The sequence below is a fragment of the Perca fluviatilis genome, chromosome 3 (genome assembly GCF_010015445.1).
Source record: "Perca fluviatilis chromosome 3, GENO_Pfluv_1.0, whole genome shotgun sequence".
Classification (NCBI taxonomy): domain Eukaryota; kingdom Metazoa; phylum Chordata; class Actinopteri; order Perciformes; family Percidae; genus Perca; species Perca fluviatilis.
In genome coordinates this window covers 25,810,569-25,837,149 of record NC_053114.1, presented here as the reverse complement: position 1 = coordinate 25,837,149, position 26,581 = coordinate 25,810,569, and the positions used below count along the sequence as shown (strand labels likewise).

At 40.3% G+C, this 26,581-nt stretch overlaps 1 protein-coding gene across 2 annotated transcripts; it reads left to right on the top strand.

Annotated features, from left to right (window-relative positions):
* Positions 1-2,739: 2,739 nt before the first annotated feature.
* Positions 2,740-26,561, top strand: usp47 (ubiquitin specific peptidase 47). 2 transcript variants are annotated; one of them, XM_039794800.1, is made up of 28 exons: positions 2,740-2,784; positions 9,973-10,167; positions 11,544-11,660; positions 11,812-11,965; positions 12,052-12,148; positions 12,235-12,380; positions 12,509-12,588; positions 13,499-13,648; positions 13,850-13,945; positions 14,032-14,184; positions 15,057-15,215; positions 16,954-17,085; positions 17,281-17,357; positions 17,553-17,608; positions 17,949-18,061; positions 18,188-18,289; positions 18,429-18,636; positions 19,890-20,005; positions 20,157-20,276; positions 20,404-21,211; positions 21,421-21,596; positions 21,689-21,769; positions 21,885-22,000; positions 22,114-22,232; positions 22,980-23,110; positions 24,364-24,411; positions 24,507-24,637; positions 25,140-26,561. In XM_039794800.1, exons 1-28 carry the CDS (start codon positions 2,740-2,742, stop codon positions 25,312-25,314), a joined length of 4,101 nt encoding a protein of 1,366 aa, XP_039650734.1. In that variant the 3' UTR covers positions 25,315-26,561. The 2 variants fall into 2 exon arrangements, with proteins under 2 accessions (XP_039650734.1, XP_039650736.1); XM_039794802.1 differs by lacking the exons at positions 2,740-2,784; positions 9,973-10,167 and adding an exon at positions 11,291-11,446 and having other exon boundaries at positions 25,140-25,314.
* Positions 26,562-26,581: the final 20 nt, after the last annotated feature.

Sequence of the window (26,581 nt, the reverse complement as noted above, 5' to 3'; positions counted from 1 at the left end):
ACAGGTGTTTGTTTGTGTTATCTGGAGGACAACGAACGGGAAAAGACACGGATAATGTGTTGTTTTTTTATACATAGGCCTATTTATGAATAATTTTAAACATATTATATCTGTGTATGTTTCTTGGCAGAGGCATTTGTCCACAATAAACAGTTTATTGTCATTAAAATATGTTCAGTGAACCAAAGTCGCCTCCATCAAACGTCAGTTGTCAACAACGCGTCACCAACTGGGGAACTCGGTTAGCAAAATCCAGCCAGAGTTTCCCCACATAGACAGTATATAATGGTTTCCCACCTCTGATTCCCACAGGACGTTACGTGAATGTTGACGTTTTCACTCGGAAAAACGTTTTCCTGATGTCCATGAACCATATGTCAATGCCATGAACGCACGGAGAATGGCGGTCGGCTGGTAACAAACGATCTCGTCATACAGTTAAACGGTATGCTGAAATATGTCTCTGAAAACATTTTAGGCGAGAAATAGGTAATGCAGTAACAGAATATTGGTTTATATTGGCTCATCGCTGCCTAGTTTAACAGTTTCATCTTGTTTTTTCTTTCAGCCTCCGTTTTTGCAACACAGGAAACCGTATGGCGCCCACTTCCTGTTCACAAACTAGCCAATCGTATTTCAGCCAAACTGTGCACGAAAATATGTTTCTGAAAAAATTTTAGTCGATAAATAGGCAATAAAGTAACCGAATCTTGGTTCATATTTGGTCAACACTGCATAGTTTGTCAGTTTAATCTTAGTTTGAAAAAGAGAGAGAGAGAGAGAGAGAGACGGAGCAGGGACCCCCTACTACATATATTATACAAAATGAAGTTTCATATTAAACTGGGCCTACAATAATAAAAGTGTAGGGCGGCCTAAAGCCTTTTTAGTGAATAGACTACTAAGCTATTAAAGTAAGCCTATCATCAATGTTTTTTTCACTAATAGGCTGATTTATATTTGCTTACAATATGTTGGATTCATTTTAGGACGTTTTCATTTTTGAAAGTTTTTTTGAACCCCCTCCCCCTCCTTCAGCATCAATGTAAAACATTCACACTGTTGTAGTATACATTAACACCATGAATTCCCCAGTTTATAACTCCAAGTGTAAACATATACAAGTCATTTTTTTTATCTCAAAGTACATAGGCCTACCTATGTACTTGAGAACAACACCAAAAAGCCAGAGTCAAATTCCTTGTATGTGTTCACATTTACTTGGTCATTTAAGCTGATTCTGTTAAATCTGAGCAAATGTATACATGTGTAGTGATTTGCTAGCACAGGAGCCTCACTGTGAAACTAGACTAATACAGCCCCCCAAAAAGTTTAAAATTATTTTGTGGGGTAATGTACATCATTAAGTAATCTAGCCTTGGCTATGGCTGTACTCTATGCATTTATAGCATTTCTTGCAGTGTATGCATAGACTAAAAATAATGGATGTAGCAGCAGTGATGTTACCCACTGGTTTGTGCAAAAGATAAAACACTTAAGCCAGTTCTGTTAGACAGAAAACAATACTCACCATCATTGCAACATTCTTAAAAATTATCGACTTTGATATATTAGGGGCTAGATATCGTCTTAAATTTTGGATATTGTGGTATGACACAAATACTGTCTTTTCCTGGTTTTAAAGGCTGCATTACAGTAAAGTGATGTCATTTTCTGAATTTACCAGATTAGCTGTTTTATTATTTGCCTTTACCCACTTAATCATTATATTCACAGAGTGTTATTATTAAAGTGTTATTATTTTTTGAAAGCACCAATAGTCAACACTACAATATCGATCCAATATCGACATCGATGTATTTGGTAAAAAATATCGTGATATTTGATTTTCTCCATATCGCCCAGCTCTACTTGTCAGCAACCGGTCATATGGCCTTGTGTGCTCTGAATTTATTTGGCATGCAGTTAACACACCAGTCATAATTTTGTTTTAATGAAAACTGAACTCCTGGCTGTTATGGAAGAAGGAAATAATGAGAGTAACAGGTGAACTAGCTTTAAAGTGTTGTGGATAGAGACTTTAAAGTAGTAAGAAACTGTATTTATTTAAGTATTAATTTTGTACATTTAGAACAGATAAAAATGTGCAATTAATCGATTAAATATTGTAATCGATTGACAGCCCTAATTTATACTGTATGTGTGTGTGTGTTCTAAATCTTTAAATCAGAACGTAGTCATCCAGGTGACAGTTTCATGAAACCATGTAGTTTAATCTATCAGCATTGCTGTGTGATCGGATTGAAAACAGTGCATTGTTAAATTGAAAGCATTGCCGAACTGACCCACAGCTGACCCGCAGCACGCTCTCTCACAAAAGCTAACCCATATAACGCCGTGTTTACGTGTGTTTCTGTCATCTTTGTGTCCCTTTAACAACAATTAAACACACACATACACGCACACACACACAGACGTCATCCTGTCCGCACACATCACGCACGCTTGTCTGGATGGAATGTGACGCCAAAGCTCTCGCGGAGTAAAACACCGGCCATTTTTCTCCATGTATAGCAGGGCACTTTGTGCTTGGGTAGTGTAACGAGAGTGTTGCGATCTCTTTGATAAGCACACAAGTTCTGGCAAGTTTATTTTTGTTATCCAAGCATCCAAACTTACAACAAACAGGACACAAATCATGTTTGTGTTTACCGCTGCAAAGTTGTTTCGCTGACATCCCTGTCCGGATAGATGCTTCTTGTCTAAACTGTCGCACAAATGGAAATGGTGCCTAGCCAGGAGAACCAGTTCGTACCCAAAGAGGTGAGGTTATATCGCGTACCCTGCTGCCCAGGTTGGAGACTCAGGCTCTGGACGTTAGCTGTCACCCTTGTAGACCATGCTCATTAATAATGGCAAAAGTTTTGCACCACTTTGGGAGTTTGCGATCTTGGTGTATCATTCAGAGGCTATCTCTCAGCTGCTAACACTTGGACGGCCTATCATGACACGGCTAACTAACGTTATAACGCTAGCTAACATCGGTTAGCGGCTAGTTTCACCGCATCTCAGACAAAGTGAGTTAATGACGGTCAGTTAAAGCTTGAACACAATTATCATTAAGTTATCTAGCCTTCGAATGTGGCTTTTTGAACATCGAAAACTCCTGAGCGTTTAAAATGTTGCGGTTGACATTATGGTATCCCCCCAAAACAAATACAGTTGTCAACAGTAGTTAGCCACAAGTAACATTAGCTAACGTTAGCTTTTGAAGTCTGCAACAACTCAAGCTAATCTAACGTTAGATGTTTTTGAAGTTGCTAAACCAAATGCAAAAAGCTACATCGATGAACCTAGCTGACAGGGTTGAAGCAACGTTTAGCTACCCCTAATGCTAGCTTTATAATGATGCATAACGTTACTTTGATTCCTTCTTGTCCGTGTTTGCAAATTGTTTTGAATATAATTTGTGGCTTTACTGTGAACGTTAGCTTGTCATATTTGCAAGCTAACGCTAATGTTAGCGGATTTGACTAGCTAACGTTATTTTTATTTCGTGTAATACCACGTCAGCGTCAATATTGGTTATAATAAAACATGTTTGCCTTTCCTTTTTTGAACTCATTTGTCACAATGTTACTTCTGCTAGTTTATCCTGCCATGTTTGCCTCGGTGGTTAGCTTCCGACGTACAATATGATCCTTGCGTAACATGAAACAATCTATTACTCTACGATGGTTGTCGAAGTAGAAAATGAATCGGCTTTACAGCTTCTGTAAACCATTAATGGTAATTTGTATGCTGACATGTTGGCTCAGTTTAAGAGTGGATTTTAACAAAAAGGTCCTAGAGGGTACTATTGGCATGGCAGTCATATTCAAGTGTTATATTTACGTATATTTATAGGGTAACCTGAAGTCCCAGTGTTTGATTATGAGTGTTTTGTTTTATAGCACTTTGGCTGCATTTACGTCAGCTGCCGAGTCATACGTCAAGCATAGGACGTACTCGGATGACATTAGGGCTGGTGGGAAAATTGGATTCTCTGATGCAGCACTGCCCACTCTTGAATTTTCATTAGGTTTCATAGTAATAGTGTAGCCTTTAGTAGGGCCCGACCGATAAAGGATTTTTAAGACCGATATCGATACAAATATTTGGTGATTTAAAAATCCGATATATCATTTATATATAATATGATAATGCAGTTTAAAAATAAACTTTTTTGTTTTTATTGTCACAATAGAACAGAGGAACATCAAAATATATTAAAGTTCTGATAAATAAAATGTATAAAAATACAAACATAACATATGAAACTTTAAGGGTTAAAAATGAGTGTTGACAACAGGAACGTTGTAGAGTGCCCTCTGGTGGACAAACTATGCAACGCCAACACTCATAACATGGTTGAAGGGTGTTTTGTCCGTTTATATTTTATTAAATTGGATTACTACTCCTACTGCACCTTTTTTAAATTTTTTTCTTTTTCAAACAAGTTCATTAATCAGCTGGCTGTCAATATACGTCAGACTATTCTTTAGCTCTGTAGACATGCTGGTAGGACAGGAACATAAAACCTAGTGAAATATCACTTCCAATACTTCAGTTCTGTTGCTGAAATTGATGGTGGTTACAAATTATTGACTAATGTTGTGGAAAAACACATGAGCTCAAGTGTGGGTGATTTAAGTTGCAGTTTGGTGTTGAAAGTTGATGAGTACGGTGGTGTGTGATCCCAGATGACAGTCAGAGCTCCGAGTTGATTCCATGAAACACTTGTGAGGAGAGACACCCAGTTAATAATCCCAGTCATATAATCACACTCACACCAACAACCCTGTAACATTTAAGGTGGGTGGCTAGTGAATGGCTTTGTATTTTTGATGGAATTAAAATGTCATTAAAGTAATATTGGCATATCCTCATGCTCTGTCATAACAAGAACATTTCAATTATCTTGGATTTTGAGATGTATCTTGACTTGTCAAATTGCCTTTTGTTATATATATATAAAAGGCTTTTTTGGGATTTTGTTGCCACCACTGGAGTTCCCCGATGTTTTAGTTAAAATGTTTTGGGGCATTGTTTCACATACTTTATGTACTTTGTCAAGACATCGTTCTTAAACCTACCTTGTGTAATTTTTTTGAGTTGATTCTTAGCAAAAAAACCTTTGTTCTTTCACAAATATGTGCTCATTCATGTGTAATTACTTCCACCTACTAATCAAAGTATTCTCGTACGCATAGAATCTGCCATTCAGAATCATTCAGAATACATACGAGCGAGTCACTCGAATGACGACCGCCATCTTTAAAATACATTAGCCAAAGAAGGACATACCTCCGCCTTTCGCATTTTTAAGCTCAGTGGCACCGTGGCGAATGCCAGGGGGAGATTACTCGCCAGGGAAGCGAAGAAGAGAATTAAGGCGACAGGCAAAGCAACAAGACCAAAGTTAAAGGGGTGATAGAATGCAAAACCGATTTTACCCTGTCATAGTTGAATGAGGACAGTTCGGTGGGTAAATAGGACATACATAGAAGCTCAAAATCCCATTGACACCCCTTTACTATGAAAATCTCATATTTTGAAACTGCCGCTGAAAACGGGCGAATCCCAACAAAGCTGGAAGTTGACGTCAACTTCCCAAAAACCGGAAACCTTTGTCAGCCCATGGGTGTATTAAGAGAACGGTCACGCCCCAACATTTACATAGGCTACACAACTGACCTGAGATCAGGTAGTCTTCTGAATCTAGCTAGGTCACGCAGATCTCTGCTATTCCATTACAAAATTCACTTCTGAAACTTTTTTATGCGAGAAATCAACCATATAAAGCTCAAATATGGGCTGCTTTACGAAAATGGATGGCTAATTGCAAATTTTCTCCGACTGTGTGTCGGAGTTTAGTGCCAGTGTTGGTGCTGCCTGGGTTGCTACATCGCCGCCCTGACCGCAGTGTCAGCGAGCTTGTTACGCCCGCAATCTTTTACCGCAGCCCGCAGGTTCCAGTTAATCTTATAATGGGTATGTGTGTTGAGTTATTTAAACAATCGGGGAAATAAAGCCTCTTGTCCACGAGTCTCATTGAAGTAGCGCGTGAGTTGGAGTCCATCAATGAGAGCTAGCTAGCCTCCTCCTAACTCTGACATTCACAAAAATACATTCAATTGAAATCCGAAATCGGACAAGTGTTAGCTAAGCTTTGTAAGACCTTGAGGAACCTGTAATATTCATGCCGTGGCGAAATTCAAACTGTAAATATACTTTAATTATCGAAAGTGAGCAAGCTGCGATATTTCCCCATTGTAATGAATGGGACATATAGCAAGCAGCTGCTCGGTCCTACAAAGACGCTACCAGCGTTCATAAAAATGCCTTAAAATCAAATCGGACAACGGTTAGCTTTATAAGACATTGGGGAATGATGTTATATAAGTGGCGTGACGAAATTCAAACTGTAAATATAATTTAGTTATGGCGACAGTGTAGCTAGCTAGTTGCGGTATTTCCCCATTGTAATGAATGGGACTTATAGCAAGCAGCTGCTCGTCCTACAAAGACGCCTCGCGTTCATAAAAATGCCTTAAAATCAAATCGGACACAACGGTTAGCTTTATAAGACATTGGGGAATGATGTTATATAAGTGGCGTGACGAAATTCAAACCGTAAATATATTAGAGTTATGCCGGCAGCTGGCCGCGGAGCCCCGTATGCAGTATCCACAAAGGGTGACTTTGCGCTGGGTATGGAGCCCAGCAGGCTGCCGCTTTCTCGTCAGACTGTGTGGAGCTCCTAAAGTCCGACACGTCTTACCAAATTTGCAATTAGCCATCAATTTTTGTAAAACGGCCCATATTTCAGCTTTATATAGTTGATTTCTGCCGCAAAAGTCTCAGAAGTGAATTTGGTAATGAAACATTGCAGTATCTGGAATATGAGATTCTGTCGCCTCTAATGTATGTGTATTGGGGATTCGCTCAACCATTCAGCGTGTCTCTAATGTCTGCGTATGGCAAGTCGCTCAACCAATCAGCGCGCAGCTCATCTAAATATTCATGACCATACCATATTTGGAAGAATAGTTTTAAAACAAATAGGGCCATAACATAAGGGAATAACCAAAGGGCCTACGAAAAAAGTTCAACCAATGTTACATACCCCATTAGGAGACCATAAGGAGCAGTGTGAAATACCCTATATAATCATTCTATCACCCCTTTAATATTGGAGTGGCTAGAACAGCTGCGTGTAAACGATGGAGATACTAAGAGCTAATTTTGTGTTCGGCCACCGTAGGAGTTAAAACGCGCTCTGAATGGGAAGGGCTAGAAAGTAATATTCAGTTGGCTGTTGTATACAATTTCACCGCTAGACGGGAGAAATTCTTACACAATGTAGCTTTAAGAAGTAAAACCTCCTTAGTAGTTTTTACAGTCGCCATCATCAAAACCATTTTTTGGATGCTGTAGTTCATCCAAATTGATGGCTTGTTACTTGCCACCATTTGTGGAATGTAACTAAGTACATTTACTCAAGTACTGTACTTTAATACAAATGTTGAGGTACCTGAGTCTTTTCTTTTCATGCCACTTTCTACTTCTACTCGGCTACATTTCAGAGAGAAATGTACTTTTTACTCCACTATATTAATCTGACAGCTTTAGTTACTGGTTACTTTACAAATGAAGATTGTAACATGTAGTTTATCAAACCTGATGCGTTGGTATGAATTAAACTACCCAACAATATACAGGCTTACAAGTACAGCTGAAATGATTAGCCGATTAAAAACTTGATCGTTTCCAGTTTCTAAAATGTGAGGAGTTTTCTGCATCGAGTACTTTTTTATTTTTAATACTTTAAGTACATTTTCCTGATGATATTTACACATGTTTACTTAATTAACATTTGCAATGCAGGACTTTTACTGGTAACAGAGTATTTCTACCGTGTGATATTAGTACTTTTATTTGAAGTGCTCATATTATGCTTTTTGGCTTTTTCCATTTCCTTTATTTTGTTAAATCTTTTTTGTGCATGTAATAGGTTTACAAAGTGAAAAAACCCAAAGTCCAGCCCAAAGGGACTTACCATCTCCAACAGAAAACACTGTTCACAAACTGCTCCAAACTCTTCTATTGTAGTCCAGCCTTTACTTCCGTACAGAACGTGCGTCACTTTGTAACACACGTTAGAATGCTCGCCTAGCTGCTAGCGTGGCACGCCCTCATACTCTGCTTCTGACTGGGTAGTAGTCCTTACCTAGCTACTGCACATGTGCGACTCCCAACAAAGATGGAACAGAGGTGAGATGCCTCACTCTGTAGCTAAAACGGAGAGCTCAACACACAGGGTGAAAAGAGGAGCTGCTGCAATGTGCAGTACAACAAAAATGTTTTTTTTTAAATTAAACCATGTAAACCTATTCTGATATAACCTCTAAATACAATTATGAACCTGAAAATGAGCACTTTAAGTAAAGGATCTGAATACTTGATCCACCACTGCTTACCACAGTGTCGGGTTAAGTTGAAAAATGTGCCACTAACAATAAATTGTATTTTAATTAGAATATTGGCTTTAGGTAATTTCACTACCTGCATCTGTTCTTTTATGCTTCTGTGTGCGTGCCTTGTGCAGTTGTAGTTAGATTACATTTTGGTAAATTAAGATTTCCTGGAATCTGATATTTTACAACATTATAGCCTGTCATTATTTTTGTGCCATTTAGAATCCGTTGCAGCTGTAAAGAAATACTGTCTGTGCTTTGCAGTACATGTGGTTTTATGTCGGCACCTTGTGATTATATGCACGGTAAAAATAACCTTTAATCTCATAATACACTTGTGTGTTGTCAGCTGCAGCTACTTTATAGGACCTGTCACATTTTGCCAAGATCACAAACCTCAAAGAGCGGTTGCAAAAACAGGAATAACTTGAATATATATTCCTGCAATTATGAACCTTTTATCGGGTGAGAGGTTGCTTTTTCCCAGCCAAACAGTGATAGGTGTAGGCCGACAAGTCAGCCTAATTTAGCCTAAATGTGTTTTTTAAGGGTAGTTAGACAGGCATGTTTTACAACTTATTTCCTTGTTGTGTTTGTTTTGTGTTGTTTTTTACCCTAACTATCTCCATATATCATTAGGGTGTGTTTTGGAGTTGCAGACAGAATATTTTTGATGAGATGAAGAGGATTTCTCAGGTAGCCTTGCCTTGTGTGTGGTTTGGGAGGGAGAAAAAGCATGGCGTTAAATAAAGTACTGTAGATGCATGTAGCAGCATCGTGATAACGTTCTTTATCAGGAATCAGCCTCACAAACCGCTTTATCAAACATAAGAGACATGCAATGTAATAATTGCCACTGCAGTGACATACTAAGTAGTGTCCTGCAAAACAAAACAAAAAAACTATAATCATATTATTTGAAATTGAAATGCCCATATCAACATACCAATACAGTACTTCAGTTTTGGTTCTGATACCAAAGGGATAGTTTTTTTTTGTTCCATTCCATAGGACTAGAAGCATGTTTTTCTAAAAATATATAAAATAAATCCTTTTTGCAAATGTTCCATTTTTTTGTAAAAATAAATAAAATAGTCTGAAATTGTTACCATTTTCATTTAATTGTAACTAACTGATCAAAGAATAAGTAAACAAGATTACAAATGTAATCAAATATTCTTATCCAGCTTCTGATATTTTCTTTTTTGATGCTTTGACACATTTCAGTTGAATTAAAAATTATTAAAAATGTATCGCATCTCTATATCCAGCTGTATCTTTTTCAGAAATCGATCTGTACTGAGGCATGACATGAGGTGGTATTTTTCTTTTGCGCACTGGCGTGTTTCTGATATTTGTTGCACAGCCTTCTTAACCGTTGATTCTAACGCTTAGCCTTTCACCAGCACATGGTCCATACAACACAAAATACAGAATGAAAATGCAGCCAATATGTCATGTTTATGTTTTCCCTGTTCTTCTTGATTTGCAGATCCAAAATGCAGCTGAGGAGCCCAGAGTGCTGTGTATCATTCAGGATATCACCAGTGCAAAGACGGTCAATGAGAGGCTGACCCTCAACCTGCCTGCTTCAACCACCCTCTCCAAACTATATGAAGATGTTGCCCGCAAAGCTGGATATGTGAAAGCCACTTTTGACCTTGCTTGGGGAAATACGCCCGACATGGTTAGGAAATTCATGAATCACTTTTGTTTCTGCCAACATGTGATAATGGTTTTCCACATACATCTTCGAATCTCTGTGTAGTTATGGTTCTCAAATGGGTTGTAGGCTGAAGTTTTGTGATTACCCTGTCAAATCAAAAGGTTGAGTCTCGGCAAAAATTGCATTTCAGGGTTTTAAAATGTCGCGGACCAGGTGTGCAAAAGGCTGTTTATTAGCTTGATTGTGTGTGTGTTGAAAATTTGAAGTTTGCACTCCGTAGGTGGCCCTCTCGTATTACTGCCGAACAGTGCATTAAAATATGTTTCTGAAAACATTTTAGGTGAGACGCAGGCAGTAAAGTAACAGAATCTTGGTTTATATTTGACACTGTCTAGTTTAAATCGGAGTTCGGTCTGAGTTTGAGAGAGAGCGTCTCTCTCTCGATCTGGTTCTGTACTCTTTGTGTCCGTATGTGCAAGGACAGTCTGTAGTTCAAGCAACAAACGAGCCACGGGCGTTTTGCCCGAGATGGCCACGGAGCTCTGAGCGATAGAAAGATGGGGGGGGGAGGAGTTTACTATAGTTACTTTACACATACTACCCACACTGTTGATGATGATACAAAGCTGGTTGAAAATCGGTAAAGTATCAGTAAAGAGAAGGTTAAAGCTGCACTAGTAAACACACTGTACACTACCTGGCCGGTACCAAATGGCAGACGGACAAAGTCTTGTTAGGATTCATAGCCCTTACCACTTCTTCATTAAGAGGGCTGTGTCACCATATCATGGCCTCAGTGAAGCTGATTGGTCGAGATATGTATGAATCCCAGACAGCGCCAACAGATAATTTTTCATTCATGCTATCAGCGTTCAAAAAATGGATTTTGCCATACCATTGTTCTCTGCTACAAAGAAAACAAAGTGTGTACGAATGGTGTTGCTAAGAGAGAACACTCTTATATGAATGAATGCATTCCTAATGTGCTCCCTCAGTGTTGTCTATATTTGTGTATGTACCACTCCCTTTTCTTAAATGAGCACAAGCTAATCCTGCTGCTGACCCAGGCCAAAGCCCAGTGCTGTGTCTGTTGTTATCTCACTGATTAGGGCAGTGGATTAAGCCACTGTATGTTTCCACTGCAGCACTTTGCTTGCTTGTCCTCAGCACGCCCAGGAGAAAGACAGAAAGTCTTTTGCTACATAGCATTGCTCACATGTTGGCTTCAAGCTACTTTCATTGTACGCGTCAATACAGAAAATTTGCTGAAAATGATATCGGGGGGAATCTAAGTCTTCTTGTGAGTTCATCCAATTTGTAGATGTTGTTTTGAATGTGGCTTTCTACATTTTCCAGGGATTTCATGGGGTTTTTGTTTTAACTCTGCCTCCCTTTAGGTGCCACTGGACCACAGCAGTGAGATGTCCCTCTCAGATTCTGGGTTTGAGCCTGGTGGGAAGAGGAATTTCCTCCAGCTCACGGACAAAGATGGAGAGCAGCCCCAGATTGCATCGGTGAGTGGTACAAGATTATCAAAATTAGTTCCTGATTTCCTAATAAAATATTTGTTTTTACTGTTAGGTCTAGTACAGTGAGATTGGTTTTCGAAACTAAAGTTGTAAAAGTGTTATTAAAAGGTTGCTTGTTGTATGTTTATGTGCGCAGGATGAGTCGGGAACAGCAGACAGCAGTGGGCTGGATGACAGTTCCCAGGAGCGGATAATCGGGCCCCTACCGAGAGACGGCGCTGCAGGCTGCAGTGGTGACTACAGCAGTCCGTCTTACTCCTACTCGTCCATCCTCAACAAATCTGATACGGGTGAGGTTTTGTTACCTATTTGTCACCTTACATACAAATCCAGGTATCCTCTTACATGTTGTCTCTTGTTCTCCCCACCACTGTAGGTTACGTGGGCTTGGTCAACCAAGCTATGACCTGCTATTTGAACAGTCTTCTACAAACGCTGTTCATGACCCCGGAGTTCAGAAATGCACTCTACAAGTAAGGAAACTCGCAGAAGTCCTTCTGAAGTTTTACTTGCGAAGTACAACTTTTAAAATTCTTTTATAACTTCTGTCCAACTTCAGCTGGGAGTTTGAGGAGACTGAAGAGGATCCAGTCACCAGTATACCCTTCCAGCTGCAAAGGCTGTTTGTTCTGCTGCAGACTAGTAAGAAACGGGCGATCGAGACCACTGATGTGACGCGGAGCTTTGGCTGGGACAGCAGCGAAGGTGAGCATTTGTACTCTGCTGTGGCTAGAATCACATGGCCTGTCTGTTTTTTTTTTTGTGTGAAAGGAGAGACCATGTGCTTCTGCATCTGTACACTCAATTACACCTTTTGTGCGTTTGTTTTTTAGCTTGGCAGCAGCATGATGTCCAGGAGCTATGCAGGGTCATGTTTGATGCCCTGGAGCAGAAATGGAAACAGACAGAGCAGGTAGAAGAAGTTTTCCTAGACTTATGACAACAACACCTTTCCAATGGAAACAAAAGAGCTACTGTGGGGAAAGTGAAATGGGCCAGTAAGCCCCAGGGTTAGCTGTTTTTTTAGGAGTGAATTATAAACTGCAAACACTTAATCCAATGTGCGTATTTACAGCCATGTGGTCTGTACACATGAGCTCCTGGTTAGCACAGAATAACTGCATGTGATTGAGCCCCATGAAAAAATGTTTGTTTCCATAACTCACTCGCGGGGAAGGCAAAATGTTGCTACACAGGTGACTTCAGGGAAGCAGGAGGATTTTCTGTTGTTTCTCCTTCATCCCCGACTCAGGCAGTGGCCATGTCTTAAGCTGCATGCTACCGGCCACTAAGCTACGCTGTCTGTGCTCTCTTGGCCTCCACATCATCTCTCCGTTTTTTATTAGCTTTCCGGTAATCGTTGTACACTTGAAATGTCACAGGACCGTTCTTTTTTGCAGCTGGGTAGGCTACTGTTGTATGAGTCAGGCCAATTAACGCAGTGCAAAATAGATAAACATGGGCTACTGCCATCGGTGCATGTCACCTTATTTTCCAATGGGCCAACGACAGTAAATGGGGCGGACATCGGAATCCCGATGCATCGGTGCATTCCTAGACCAAACTTTACTATTCTTAGATTCTTACCACTAGTGGGGCAATACATTCAGAGTTGTTTTTAATGTATTTATTGTATCTATTTTTAATCCATCCAACAGTTTTGGATGGCAGGTGGTGACACACAGGAACAATTGCACAGTGGTGCCTCCTTTTTAGGGAGCAAATGTAGCAGGGAGAGAACATTTTGTAGCTCAAACAGATGCTGTATTGTTACAAGTGAAAAATGGCTGAGAAGGCCTGACTGTCATGCCTCATATCCTCAGGCTGACCTGATCAACCAGCTGTACCAGGGGAAGCTGAAGGATTATGTCCGTTGTCTGGAGTGTGGCTATGAGAGCTGGAGGATTGATACTTACTTGGACATCCCTCTTGTGATCAGACCCTTCGGAGCCAGCCAGGCCTACGGCAGTGTGGTGTGTTTTCTCTCCACATTCCATTCCTTAAAACTTTTAATACATTGGCAGCAAATATTTAAAATAACAGTAAACAATCAGTCACAACTACATCAAGACTGCCTTTAATTTGGTACTGGCAGCTTATTTTAATACAGTTTATGACCATTTAGTATTTTGGCCTCCATCTAAATGGGCCTGAAACAATGTTTTCTACTACAGGAAGAGGCTTTGCAGGCATTCATCCAACCAGAAACTCTTGACGGGCCCAACCAGTACTTCTGTGAACGCTGCAAGAAGAAATGTGACGCCCGGAAGGTGAGCACACTGAAAACGCGATGTGGGAGTAGTGTTCAGTGAAGACAGTGTTCTGCTATTGACCCGCCTGATTCCTCTCTACACAGGGTCTGAGATTTCTGCACTTACCCTACCTGCTGACACTACAGCTGAAGCGGTTTGATTTTGACTACACCACTATGCATCGCATCAAGCTTAACGACCGCATGACTTTCCCTGATGAGCTCGACATGAGTCCATTTATCGATGTGGAAGATGAGGTGAGAGCAGAAATGGCATTACCTGTTTCCACCACTATTTCTGATTTTACGTTAGATTAATAAATCTTCAGAGTAGTGAATGTTTTGTGGCTTAATTAAAAAAAAAAAAAACATCAATAACACGACATAAGCTGTGGTTATGTTTTTATGCCTTCGCGACAGTCATGGCCAGAAGCGTTATGGTTTTGGGTTGTCCGTCCATCCCCATTCTCGTGAACGCGATACCACGGGACCCCCCTGGTCGGCACAAACGTCCACTTGGACTCAGATGTACTGAATAGATTTTGGAGGTCAAAGGTCAAGGTCACTGGGACCTCACAAAACATGTTTTTGGCCATAACTCAAGATTTCCTACGATAATTATGACAACATTTCACAAAAATGTCTAACGGGACAAAATAATGAAGTGATGACATTTTATATCCCAAAGGTCAACTTCACTGTGACATTTCCAGATGATATCTTAAAAAGCAAAACATTTTCAGTCGTAATCTTATGTAATCCATTGGGTGTTCCAGGTGAATCCGCTACAATGTTCTGTCCAGGAATGTATCACATGCTGGTTACCTCCCACTGGTGAAATATTTATACCCTCTCAATACCAATACATCTAGTAGTGAGTGAACAACATGTGATACCCCTGGATAATTTTTTTTGTGCATATTATAGTGCTTCTGTGTTCATTAATATGACACAACACTAGGGCAAGATAAATTTACAAACACCTTTTAGGCCATAATGACAACACTGGGTGTGTAACAGGTGTCTACTGTTTTTAATTTGATCAAGTAAAAAGAATACACCTGGAGCTATAGTATGTGACACATTTTAACCCCTCTCAATGATTGTTTTTGAAATGACCTCCTCTGTAGAAGTCACCTCAGACAGAGAGCTGCACTGATAGTGGAGCAGAGAATGAAGGCAGTTGCCACAGCGACCAGATGAGCAATGACTTTTCCACCGATGATTGTGTGGATGAGGGCATCTGCTTGGACAGCACCAGCAGCACAGAGAGGGTGTTGAAGCCTAAGGTAATCCTCTTGACCACTTGCTAAATACAGTAGATATTTGTGTATTGTTGTTGTTGTTAATATCCTTGGTTTTTGAAGAGTGTGTGAAAGTGTATATAACTAGAGATGTCCCCATCAAGTTTTTGGGCCCCGATCCGAGTCCTTTAACATTGGGTATCTGCAGATACAGATTCTGATTTTAAGTACTTATATTTTCCTAAAGGTTGATTTAAATATGTATCTGATCCATTGAAATAACAGGCAGAGCCTTCTAAATTCGGCTCACCTTATTCTTTTAAGTCTTCTTGACCCAGATACTAAACATCCTGATGAAAAACTAGAAAGTTGATAAGCTTAAGTTATTGAAAGTTTAATTTGGAGAATGAGACCCCTCAAACTGATGTGACATGATCAGCCTAGAGAGAAGACGTATCACTCTGTTGGATTTGTTGGGACCACAGAAACACTCAGTCAACTCAAGTTGTTACAGAGTTTCTTCAGAGTGATGCTTCTTTTACCTCCTAAAAATCTTTGGCCGACTACAGACACTGGTTGCAGAGAGCACACAAGCCTGACTACAGCCAGGTTTTAGTTTGGCCTTCCATCAAGTTACTCACAGAATAACATTATTTAATGACAGGTAAAATATCATACAGCCGGCAACGTTTGTCATTTTAGCCAGTGAAAGCGGTGGTCTACAACAGCTAAAAATGAAAAAGCTGTTACCTGCTACCAGGTCATTCCTACATATGACCTATACAAATAAAATAAAAAAAACCCTGATAGATGGAGATGCTTTCATACTGGACATAAGGGGTCTGTAAATGTCTGAGTATGAAAATGATGTGAATTGCTGAGGCAAGGACTTCCAGAGGCACCAGGTCTCAACACACTTCAACAGATTGTGGATCACTGTTTTATACCACCACCTTTATCAAAACTCCAAATTATTTATTTAAATTTCCTCAGTAGAGTTTCCGAGAGCAGTGAAGCTTTACTAAAGGCCCTTCGTGCCTCTCTATGTTGGTGTTTCCTTTACATCGTCTTCCATCTGTAGTTGCTGTGGCAATATTGTAGTGATGGGGGAGACTCCTGGAAATGTTTTTGAGCAACTGACAAAGCTGACAAGTTTGATTTTGGTTTATTTGTTTCACAGAACATAAAAAAACAAATTACATTAAAGAAATACAAAAATACATGTGAGTGTGTGTGGTAGAAACCTGTAGCGGCTTATATAAAACCCACAACCAAAGTACATACGCAAATGTAGACGTACAAACTAAAAAATACATTTAAAGTGTTAGTGTGTACAAAATTCATGAAGATGTAATAAAAATAAAAAACATAATGATGCATAATAAACAGAAATAATTGCCAAGTCATGTCATGCATTACTTCCCTCTTCTTGTTACATGAAATGTCTGTCTTTCATTCATAATGTGCACTGCACTTTCCAGATGATGACCCAGCCAGCACTTTGCAGGTCATGGTGTTTTTGTTTCATAAAATTGAATTATGAGCTGTATCTCCCTGCTGTGCATGCTTTCTTCATTTGTACAGTCAGTGTTGCTTATTTGATGTGACTGTAGCTCTGCAAATAAAGCATATATTCAGCTTATATCTTGCTATTGCAACTGTGGTATCATTAGTAGATGTCCCTGTTGTCAGCATCAGTTAATCCTGCATGTTGAGCATCAACAAACCAAAGCTTGGCTGTTGCTTTTATGTGAACAATAAGATTTTCTCTGTCTATTCTCAGAGTTCACTGACCTTTGAGCTGTTCTCCGTCATGGTCCATTCTGGGAGCGCTGCAGGTGGCCACTACTACGCCTGCATCAAATCCTATAGTGATGGCCAGTGGTACAGTTTTAATGATCAGCACGTTAGCAAGGTCAGCCTCAGCCCTTCGTAACCTGTTTTGTCCTCTTACAGCACTTCAAATGACTTCAGACTATATCAGTGTTAGTCATCAGTGTGTACTAAACTAAGCAAACAATGTCAGTGTCATTTTAACATTGTAGTTATCATTAACATGGTCGTATCCGTTGAATGATTCAGTACGTTTCTGTGCATTTCTGTTGGGCAGATCACCCAAGATGATATCAGGAAGACACACGGCGGGTCCTCAGGGAGCAGAGGCTATTATTCCAGTGCCTTTGCAAGGTGAGTTGTCATATCAAAGTCAAGAGGGTTCATGTTCATTCTTTGTTCATTTTCTTTCATGTTTCTGTTGAAGCATGAATCAGCTTCTCTTAGGTCTGACAGAACTATATTTTCTCTATTTTTATATATATATATATATATATATATATTCCACTACATGTATTAATCTTCTAATCATCTTTTTTCTCCCAACAGCTCTACAAATGCATATATGCTTATTTATAGATTGAAAGATCCCTCAAGGAATGCAAGTAAGAAATTAATTAAATCCAATCTGCTGTAGGTAATGCCAAAATTCTTTTGCCTTAATGGTAGTGTAAGAAACTTGTTAGAGGCATTGTGATCATACAGTGCTATTATGTTAATTTAAGTGACTATTTTTCCAGTCCTGGCACTTTATGAGCCAATAGCTTGAGATCTTGTCCTGTAATGTGCCCCACACCAGTAGAAAGAACACCACTACATCCCTTCAGTGTGGCAGGCTTATGCAGATGTTAATCTTAATGTTTCTATTACTAGGGTTGCCTTGACTGTGCTGGTCTTAGAATTAGTATGCAATTTTAATGTGTACCCTGTCTGTTCCGTCTGCAGAGTATTTAGCTGCAGAAGACTTCCCAGAGCACATAAAGAGTTTGGTTCAGAAGGAGAAAGAGTCTGAAGAGCAGGAAAAGCGACAGAGGGAGATTGAGCGCAACACTTGCAAGGTACATGGTCCTTTTTGGATCTGTTCAAGATGTATTGTTTTGCTTCTGATTGAGGACCAGTTGATGCATTGCCTCTCTTTTAAAGCAAGTTTAACTATTATTGCGCTCTCCCTTTTTTACCTCCAGATTAAGCTTTTCTGCGTGCATCCTGTAAAGCTGATGATAGAGAGCAAGCTAGAAGTTCACAAGGACAAAACTCTCAGAGAAGCAACAGAAATGGCCTACAAGGTTTATTGGTTTATTAATTTTCCAACAACATAGCTAATCAATACATTTCTTCCGCTGACCTTTTGATTGTTTAAATGTAAGAGTAAAAATTATTATTTGCATTATTGTGTAGTACCACTGTGTGTCTTCTGTGCCTCAGCTGATGGAGCTGGAGGGATTGGTGTCTCTGGACTGCTGCCGCCTGGTAAAGTACGATGAGTTCCACGAGTACCTGGAGCGCTCTTACGAAGGGGAGGAGGACACACCGATGGGCCTGCTGCTGGGAGGAGTCAAGTCCTCATATATGTTTGACCTGCTGCTTGAGACCCGCAAACCAGAGCAAGCGTTCCAGCCTTACAAACCTGGAGGTCAGTAGCCTGCTTCTGTTGAGTCATACTCATCTTGTTTTACAAGGGTTGTCCCCAATTGTGTGCAGTTACTTTTATTAAAAAAAAAAAAAAAAAAAAGTATGATTAAAGCCCATGAAGCAGAGTCATGACTAGGGCTGGGCGATAAAACGATAACAATATGTATCGCGATAGACACGTAATCAATATCAATAGAAAATGCGTTCGATAACTTGTTTTTCTTCTTCGGAAGAAACCAGAAGTTGCGAAGCAAGTTTGGTTGCATGAACAAAGGCACTCACTCTCTGGTAACCTAGCAACGTAGGGAGTGACACTCTAACAGCCAATCATGTAACAGTATCATGTTTGGTTGCGCCACATCGCTGTCTCGTGTTGGATTCTACAATAACAGAACCGGCGGCGTGGAGCGATAAGTGGAAAGTGAGTGCGGCGCGAAAGCAGGAGAATTGTTGATAAAACAGGAAAAGTCAGTATGGCAGTTTTGGGGATTTTATAAGTCTGACCGTCGTCCCCACCAACACTACCGCAAACTTGTTTTACCACCTTAGCCGCGCTCACACTTTGGAGCAACCGTATTCGTCAGCAACGTCCAACAACATCTGCAGCTGCTACACCGCACAAGCAGCAGACCGCCATGGAGAGGTACTCTGCATCAGCGCCTTACTAAACGCTACAAAGAAATAACGGAGGCAGACGTGCTGAGCACTGTCCAGAAGCCAGGTTACCAACCTAGCACTAAACCTGCAGAAAATAGTTCTTCTCAGGTTTCAGGTTTCTCTATGTTTATATTTAACACTTTGCACCATTTTATTACACCTTATTAAGCAGTTCTTACTTATTCTTTCTTCACTGTGATTTTAGACTTATGTTTACATTTTAATTATTTGAGTTATTTCCATGGTTTTGTTGACATTTCTGCTTTTATAACTGAGGGGATTATAATCGGAGGAAGGTTAAGTTTAAAATAAAAATGTTTAAATTTAATATAGTTTTCTCCTGGTCCTTATTTTAAATGGGTCATAAAAAATATCAATAATTATCGATATCGACCGATATGAAACGCTTATATCGTGATACAGTTTTCAGCCATATCGCCCAGCCCTAGTCATGACTATGTAGTCTCCACTTAATGCAGACCAACGCTGATAGTTGTGACCAAATGGACTTTTCACATCAATGATGGATTAGATGGTCAAATACCAATCAAATGAATATCATGTTTTTGTTTGGGTGTGTGTTTCTGACTTCTACAGAGGTAATGGTGAAGGTCCATGTTGTGGATCTGAAGAGTGAGACCATCGCCTCTCCAATCAGTGTTCGGGCGTACTTGAACCAGACCATCACTGAATTCAAACAGCTTATTGCACAGGTTTCCTACTCTGCTCGGTTTCTTAACTGCATCTCCTCTTCCTTTCTAAACTTTTAAACACCGAAAATTGTGTAAAATAAGTTGCGTGCATTAGCCGTAAGAATGTGATCAGTCGGTCAGACCATAGCCTTATGTATGTATCTCTTCCCAGGCTACAGGGCTATCTGCCGAAACCATGCGTGTTGTCCTGGAGCGCTGCTATAATGACCTGCGGCTCCTGTATGTTCCAAGCAAGACACTGAAAGCTGAGGGGTTCTTCAGGAGTAACAAGGTCCCTACATTTTCTTTTAATTCGAACTTTTGTGCTTCCATGTTTCCATTGTGTTAATGACGTTTTTGTGTCAGAAAATCTACTTGAACACTTGTTCACACTCGTGTTTTATTTTGTTTTTTATCAGGTTTTTGTAGAGAGCTCTGAGTCAACCGATCATCAGGTTGCTTTTACTGACTCAGTCTTGTGGAAACTGTTGGATCGTCACGGAAATACGATCCGGCTGTTAGTCTTACTGCCTGAGCAGTCTCCTGGTACCTTGGCTAACAGAACTCTTTGCTTAAACGTAGGAGGTGACTGTGATGTGCCCCTTGAGGGTTCAAAAGATAACAGGAAATCTGTAGAGGCAATCCTTGAGGAGAGCCCAGAAAAGTTAAAGAATCTGTTGCTGGAGCAGCAGCAGCAGCAATGCTCCAGCCCAAGTGACAGCCAGAAAAGCTCTGAAACCAGTGACTTTGAACATATTGAAAGCCCAACCCAAGAGGCTGACTCAAACTCTTCACTCTGTGTGGCTGCAGACAACAGAGAGTTAGAGAACCGGATCAGGGCCACAGCGGGGGGCAGCAGCAGCGCCTCCTCTGACCCTGAGAACCACTTTGCCTGTGAGGAGCGCTCAGACTCTGAGGTGAACAATGACCGCAGCACCAGCTCAGTGGACAGCGACATCCTGAGCTCCAGCCACAGCAGTGACACACTCTGCAATGCAGACAGCGGGCCCATACAGCTGGCCAATGGCTTGGACTCGCACAGCATCACAAGTAGCCGTCGCTCCAAAGCCCATGAGGGCAAAAAAGAGACCTGGGACACTGCTGAAGAAGACTCTGGAACAGACAGCGAGTACGACGACAATGGGAAGAGCAAGGCAGAGGCTCAGTACCTGTACTTCAGAGCAGAGCCTTGTTCTCAGGATGACTCCTCGTCGGAGACACAAAAATGTACGAACCTTCTATTTATGATGCAGTTTAAAGGGTTAATCATCCTTAAGTAAGGGCAATTTGTTCAAATTACATATCAAGAGGCAATGACTACAATGACTTTCTTGCAGAACTTGATTGAACTAGCATTGACGATCTTGTGCAAATGAAACGTGTTCATCTGTGTTCAATCTGACTGAATGTTTGTTGTTTCTTGTGATCCCTTTCAGGTTTAGTGGTTCACGTGGACAAGAGAATAACATTAGCAGCATTTAAACAGAACCTGGAGCCCTACGTGGGTGTCACCTCCACCCAGTTCAAGGTGTTTCGGGTGTACGCCAACGACCAGGAGTTTGAGAGTGTACGGCTCAACGAAACGCTCTCATCGTTCTCTGATGATAACAAGGTCAGGATCAGATTTAGAATTGATTCGTCAGAATTTTTTTGTAGTTTTGTTAGAGTGGGACTTGACTTGTACATTTTTATATATTCCCATAGATAACTATTCGACTAGGAAGAGCACTGAAAAAGGGTGAATACAGAGTGAAAGTGTATCAACTACTAGTGAATGAACCAGAGGTATGACCTAAAAGGCTTTTCTGTAACTATGCTCAAGAAGATTGTAGTCGATATGACCTGACTAATTTGCTGAACACAAATGATGACAATTTGTGCGTGTGTGTCCGTTTCCCAGCCCTGCAAGTTCCTCGTGGACACGGTGTTTGCCAAGGGCATGACTGTCAGACAGTCTAAAGAGGAGCTGCTCCCTCAGTTGAAAGAACAGTGTAAGCTTGACCTTAGCATTGACAGGTAAGACTTTTTATTAGTATACATTTATTAAAAAAAAAAAAATAGATGAAGAAGTGTAGGTGTTTACGTGTGTGTGTGTGTGTGCGTGTGCGTGTGTGTGTGTGTGTGTTTAGCATTCGTCTCAGGAAAAAGACGTGGAAGAACCCAGGAACGGTGTTTCTGGACTACCATGTCTATGAAGAAGACATCAGCATCTCCTCTAACTGGGAAGTTTTCCTGGAAGTTCTCAATGGTAACACTCATTCTGCAGTTTCTTTCAAACATGTTACATTGGGATATATATATATATATATATATATATATATATATATATATATATTATATATTTTATATATTTTTTAGCTACGGGGAATAAAATCCCAAGATGCTTCGTCTGAATGTTATTAGAGTTGGCTGGTGGAGGCAGGGGCTCACAGTAGGCTACTCGCTACGTTAGCGTAGTAAAATGAGATCTCCGCGTTTTACAAGTACTTACTATCAAAGTAAAGCGCCATTACCAGAACTACAGCTAATAATCACTGAAGTGACCGTAAGGGAGGATGTCCTCCTGTGTGTCACCATGACAACTTAAGAAGCATTCGCTGTGGGGTTTTGAGCCCTCAGCGTTGTCTGTCAGGTGATAGTTTGGTTGTGCGTAACGGTCTGCAGCAAAGATTCTTTTGTGCACAATTATTATGCGGTTATATTTAAGACTATCACAATTTACCTCAAGGAAGCTCAAGTCCTGAAAATGAATAAATAGTGCTTGAAAAGGTGCTTAAAAGTCCTTTAATTTCATTTAGACAGTCAGTTTCTTTCTGTCTTTCTTGTCCACTGGGGAATTGTAATGTCGGTCTGTTTTTGGAAACCCATGTTTGGAAGCCAGAAATATCAGCAGATAAACTAGTACCAGAGTTCAGAGAAGCATGTTCTTTCTGTAGGTGAAGTTCCAGGCGAAATAATTTCCTCATGCTATGGTCTGTTATGATCTGTTTCTCAGAACCGGAGAAGATGAAGTCCATGTCGCAGCTCGCTGTCCTGACCCGGAGATGGAGACCCGCTGCAATGAAGCTGGGGCCCTTCCAGGAAGTTATTCTGGAGAGCAGCAGTGTAGAAGAACTCAAGGAGAAGGTATGTCTGTGTCCTGCTGGATGCTTTTCACGGTTTGTCACATAATTTAAACTGATAAAAGGTTCAATTTGTTGAACCATAAAAACATTGACAGTGCTCTGAGACTAGTCAACCAACATTGGTAAGCAAAATGCAGGAAATAAATAACACCATAGATAAAAACATAGCTATATTCCATAATAAAAACTGTTGATGCAGTGTCTCAGTTCAGTTTCACTGCTGAAACTGTACACATTGAGATGATCATGCACAATCATTGTCACTGTAAGCAAAATCATTACTTAGTAATGTAGGAGATGAGGTGGCGCTCCAACTTTGTAAAAATCCGTTCTGCGCTCCATCCAAAATTCCCCCGGCTCACACTCCACTACAGTGTGGTATGCTGGCTGCTCAGCAGCTGACAAAAAAGCACTGCAGAGGGTTATCAACACCGCACTGCAAATCATCAGCTGCCCTCTCCCCTCACTTCCGGACGCTACCTTTCCAGAGCGAAATACATTGTTAAGACCATTGTCACCTCGGCCACCATCTCCTGCCCTCAGGGAGACGCTACAGTTCCATCAGAACACCAACCACCAGACTAATGAACAGTTTCTTTCCAAAAGCCATCCAGACTCTAAATCTACACACATACAACTCTGCACCCACGTTTTTATTAGTGTTTTTACAGTCCATTTTACAGACCTGTGCTTTATTTTTTTTATATATATATATATATATTAATTTGTTTTGTTTTTTTCTTTTTTTTAAGAACTGTGCAATATATTATAGCAACTACCTACCCTTGTTTTTATGAAAAATGCTGAATTAATGTTTGTCTTATACGTGGATGTGTGCAATATAGTTTTCCTTTAAACACCGCTGAGAGGGCCACTTGTTATTTTGTTGTATTCATTGAAATATAATGAAAATAAAGGCTTCTTATCTTATCGCTTACATTGATCTGACAGCTTTAGTTACTAACCTAGTTACTTTGCAGATTCAAGTTAACAATACAAACTATAATCAATAAATAAATTATGATATATCAATAAGGCTTTAATTGTTCCCCAGGGGCAAATTCAAAAGCTACACAGCAGTATGTAAAGTAATGTATCAGATGTACAGTATATAAACGAATTAAAAGCCTACATGAGTAGTTCTGTGTCTTGTCACCTTTTTAACTACAGTTTGCAGATCTGTAGCTTGATCATCAATTGATCTATGTAACAACCGTTGGCCTTTTGTGACTAATTTCTTTCCTCGGTTTGCAGCTTAGTGAAATGAGCGATGTTCCTCTCGAAAACCTGGAGTTTGCAAAGGTATGGGAAATGCAGTACCTCAACACAGGACACTTACTTTCATTTTCAAATCTATTCCATCTCTGACTGAGAATCCACCTGTCTGTTCTGTGCAGGGTAGAGGAACATTTCCTTGTGATATATCTGTGTTGGAGATCCATCAGGATTTGGACTGGAACCCTAAGGTGTCAACTCTGAACGTATGGCCTCTGTACATCTGTGACGACGGAGCTGTGGTCTTCTACAGGTAAAACAATTACAGTCCACAATCAAGTACTGATTCATGTTTCTCCTCCAGTGCTCAGACACACAGAACTATGTCAAGCAGTAATTTGTCACGAATATCTCCTGGTATTTATTCATTTGAGTTTAATGTTTTGGGATTAGGCATGTGCCAATATATTTTTTTAAGTAACGTGGTGGTGTAAATTATATCAGTGTACACGATTATTATTACAATTGCTCAATGAGATTTCTTTGATTATTAAAGCATAAATTAATTACAAATAATAATTGATTAATAATTTTTTTATATGAAATTAAACCAAAGCAGAAATGTATTGACACAGTAAAAGGTATCAGAATACATTTCCATTAGCAGCATAACTGCTTTTTCTATCTTCCCTCACAATTAATGCTCCACATACCACTTTGTTGAGCCCATCATTAATTCTTAAAAGATGGCGATAAAGTCCACAGTAGTATATTTGATTTCAAACATTTGTGACATTTCTGTCGTCTTTGTGCAGGGACAGCACAGAGGAGCCTATGGAGCTGTCGGAGGAGGAGCGTAATGAGCTGATGAAGAAGGAGAGCAGCCGCCTGCTCAAGACTGGCCACCGTGTCAGCTACTCGCCACGCAAGGAGAAGGCCCTCAAGATCTACCTGGACGGAGGCCCTGCCAGGGACTCGGTGCAGGACTGAAACACTGAGCACCGCTCCTCATATCTGGATCGTCTGGCTGCTGCAGCAGAGCCACCGGGCTACGGGACTCTTGTCTGAGTGTCGGGCCTGATAGTTACTTGAACATCAAGCAGCGTTGTGAGGCTGATGTGCTCTCACCCTCCACTCTGAGCCCCTAGGACTGGCTCAGAAACCCTCTTGTGCACTATAGTGTATTGTACTGTAAAGTTTAAAGGGAAGTACAAAAGCTATTGAATACAGAAAAAGAATCAAATACTGTATAGACAAATCAATTGAACGTAAAAGCTCCAGAGATGGATGCAGAGGTGTAAGGACTGTGAAACTGGGCTGGAAAGCATCCATCCTGTCTATTTAAGTCTCCTCACATCCTTTCACTCTCCTCCCTGTCACTGCGTGTGTTTCTCCTACTGTTTGAGGAATAGTGTTGATTCTGATTCATCTGTGACTGTCTTGTGAGTCCATATGCTCACACACCCTGAGCACTGCTCTATTACAGAAATCATTCTTATCTTACATCGCTCACCTTCCTTTAAATACTTTTAAAACCAACAGCACATACAACCAATAACTACTTATTTAGCCTGACCTCACTCTCTCAGTGACTTTGACAACTTCATTTTGAAGATTTGATGAATCAAAAAAAAGCAACAACTAAGAATTTGTAAACTGTTACATCACTTCCACTAGATTAAATAATTCATAGACTATCGGTCCCTCGATACAAAGTACAATGAAACAAAACAAAAAAAAGTAGTTAAGAATCTCCTTGTTTTGTTTGTTGTAAATTATTTTGCTCCAGATGTAATCATGCAGTTAGGTCCTGTGAGGCACCAGGCACTCATCTGTTTGTATTGACTTTAAATTTTTTTGCACCATGTGAACTGGGTGTACATCTCTAGTGTCATCCGTGTGTGTGGTGTTGTACTGAGGGGAGGGAGCTCTCTCTGGGGTTTTGGTGGAGAGTGTGAAGTTGTTTTTTGGCGCTTCTACCTGCTGCTGCAATCTAGACTGAGGGTATAGAAAGCCCTGCTGGACTTCTCAGTCTGCCGGGGCAACTGGTCTGAGGACTGAAGCTCAGCATCCCGGCCCCTCTGGGCTCCTGATGCTCCCACCAGCTATTCACTGTAGAAACGCCAATATCTTTTGTTTGTTTCTGTGTTGTTTATTTCTTTGAGATTTAAATCCTGTGTGAAAATAGTTTAAGATGATTTTAGAAATTAATTAAAAATGCTTCTTTTTTTTCATAACTGCAGTTTTCCGTCTTTAA

What these genes read in the sequence shown, in the direction of transcription:
- usp47 (XM_039794800.1), top strand. Translation starts at nt 2,740, where the DNA reads ATGGAAATGGTGCCTAGCCAGGAGAACCAGTTCGTACCCAAAGAG. An exon ending in TGGCTGGGACAGCAGCGAAG is followed by an intron (nt 12,381 to 12,508) that starts GTGAGCATTTGT and finishes TTTGTTTTTTAG; the next exon opens with CTTGGCAGCAGCATGATGTC. An exon ending in TCAAACAGCTTATTGCACAG is followed by an intron (nt 20,006 to 20,156) that starts GTTTCCTACTCT and finishes ATCTCTTCCCAG; the next exon opens with GCTACAGGGCTATCTGCCGA.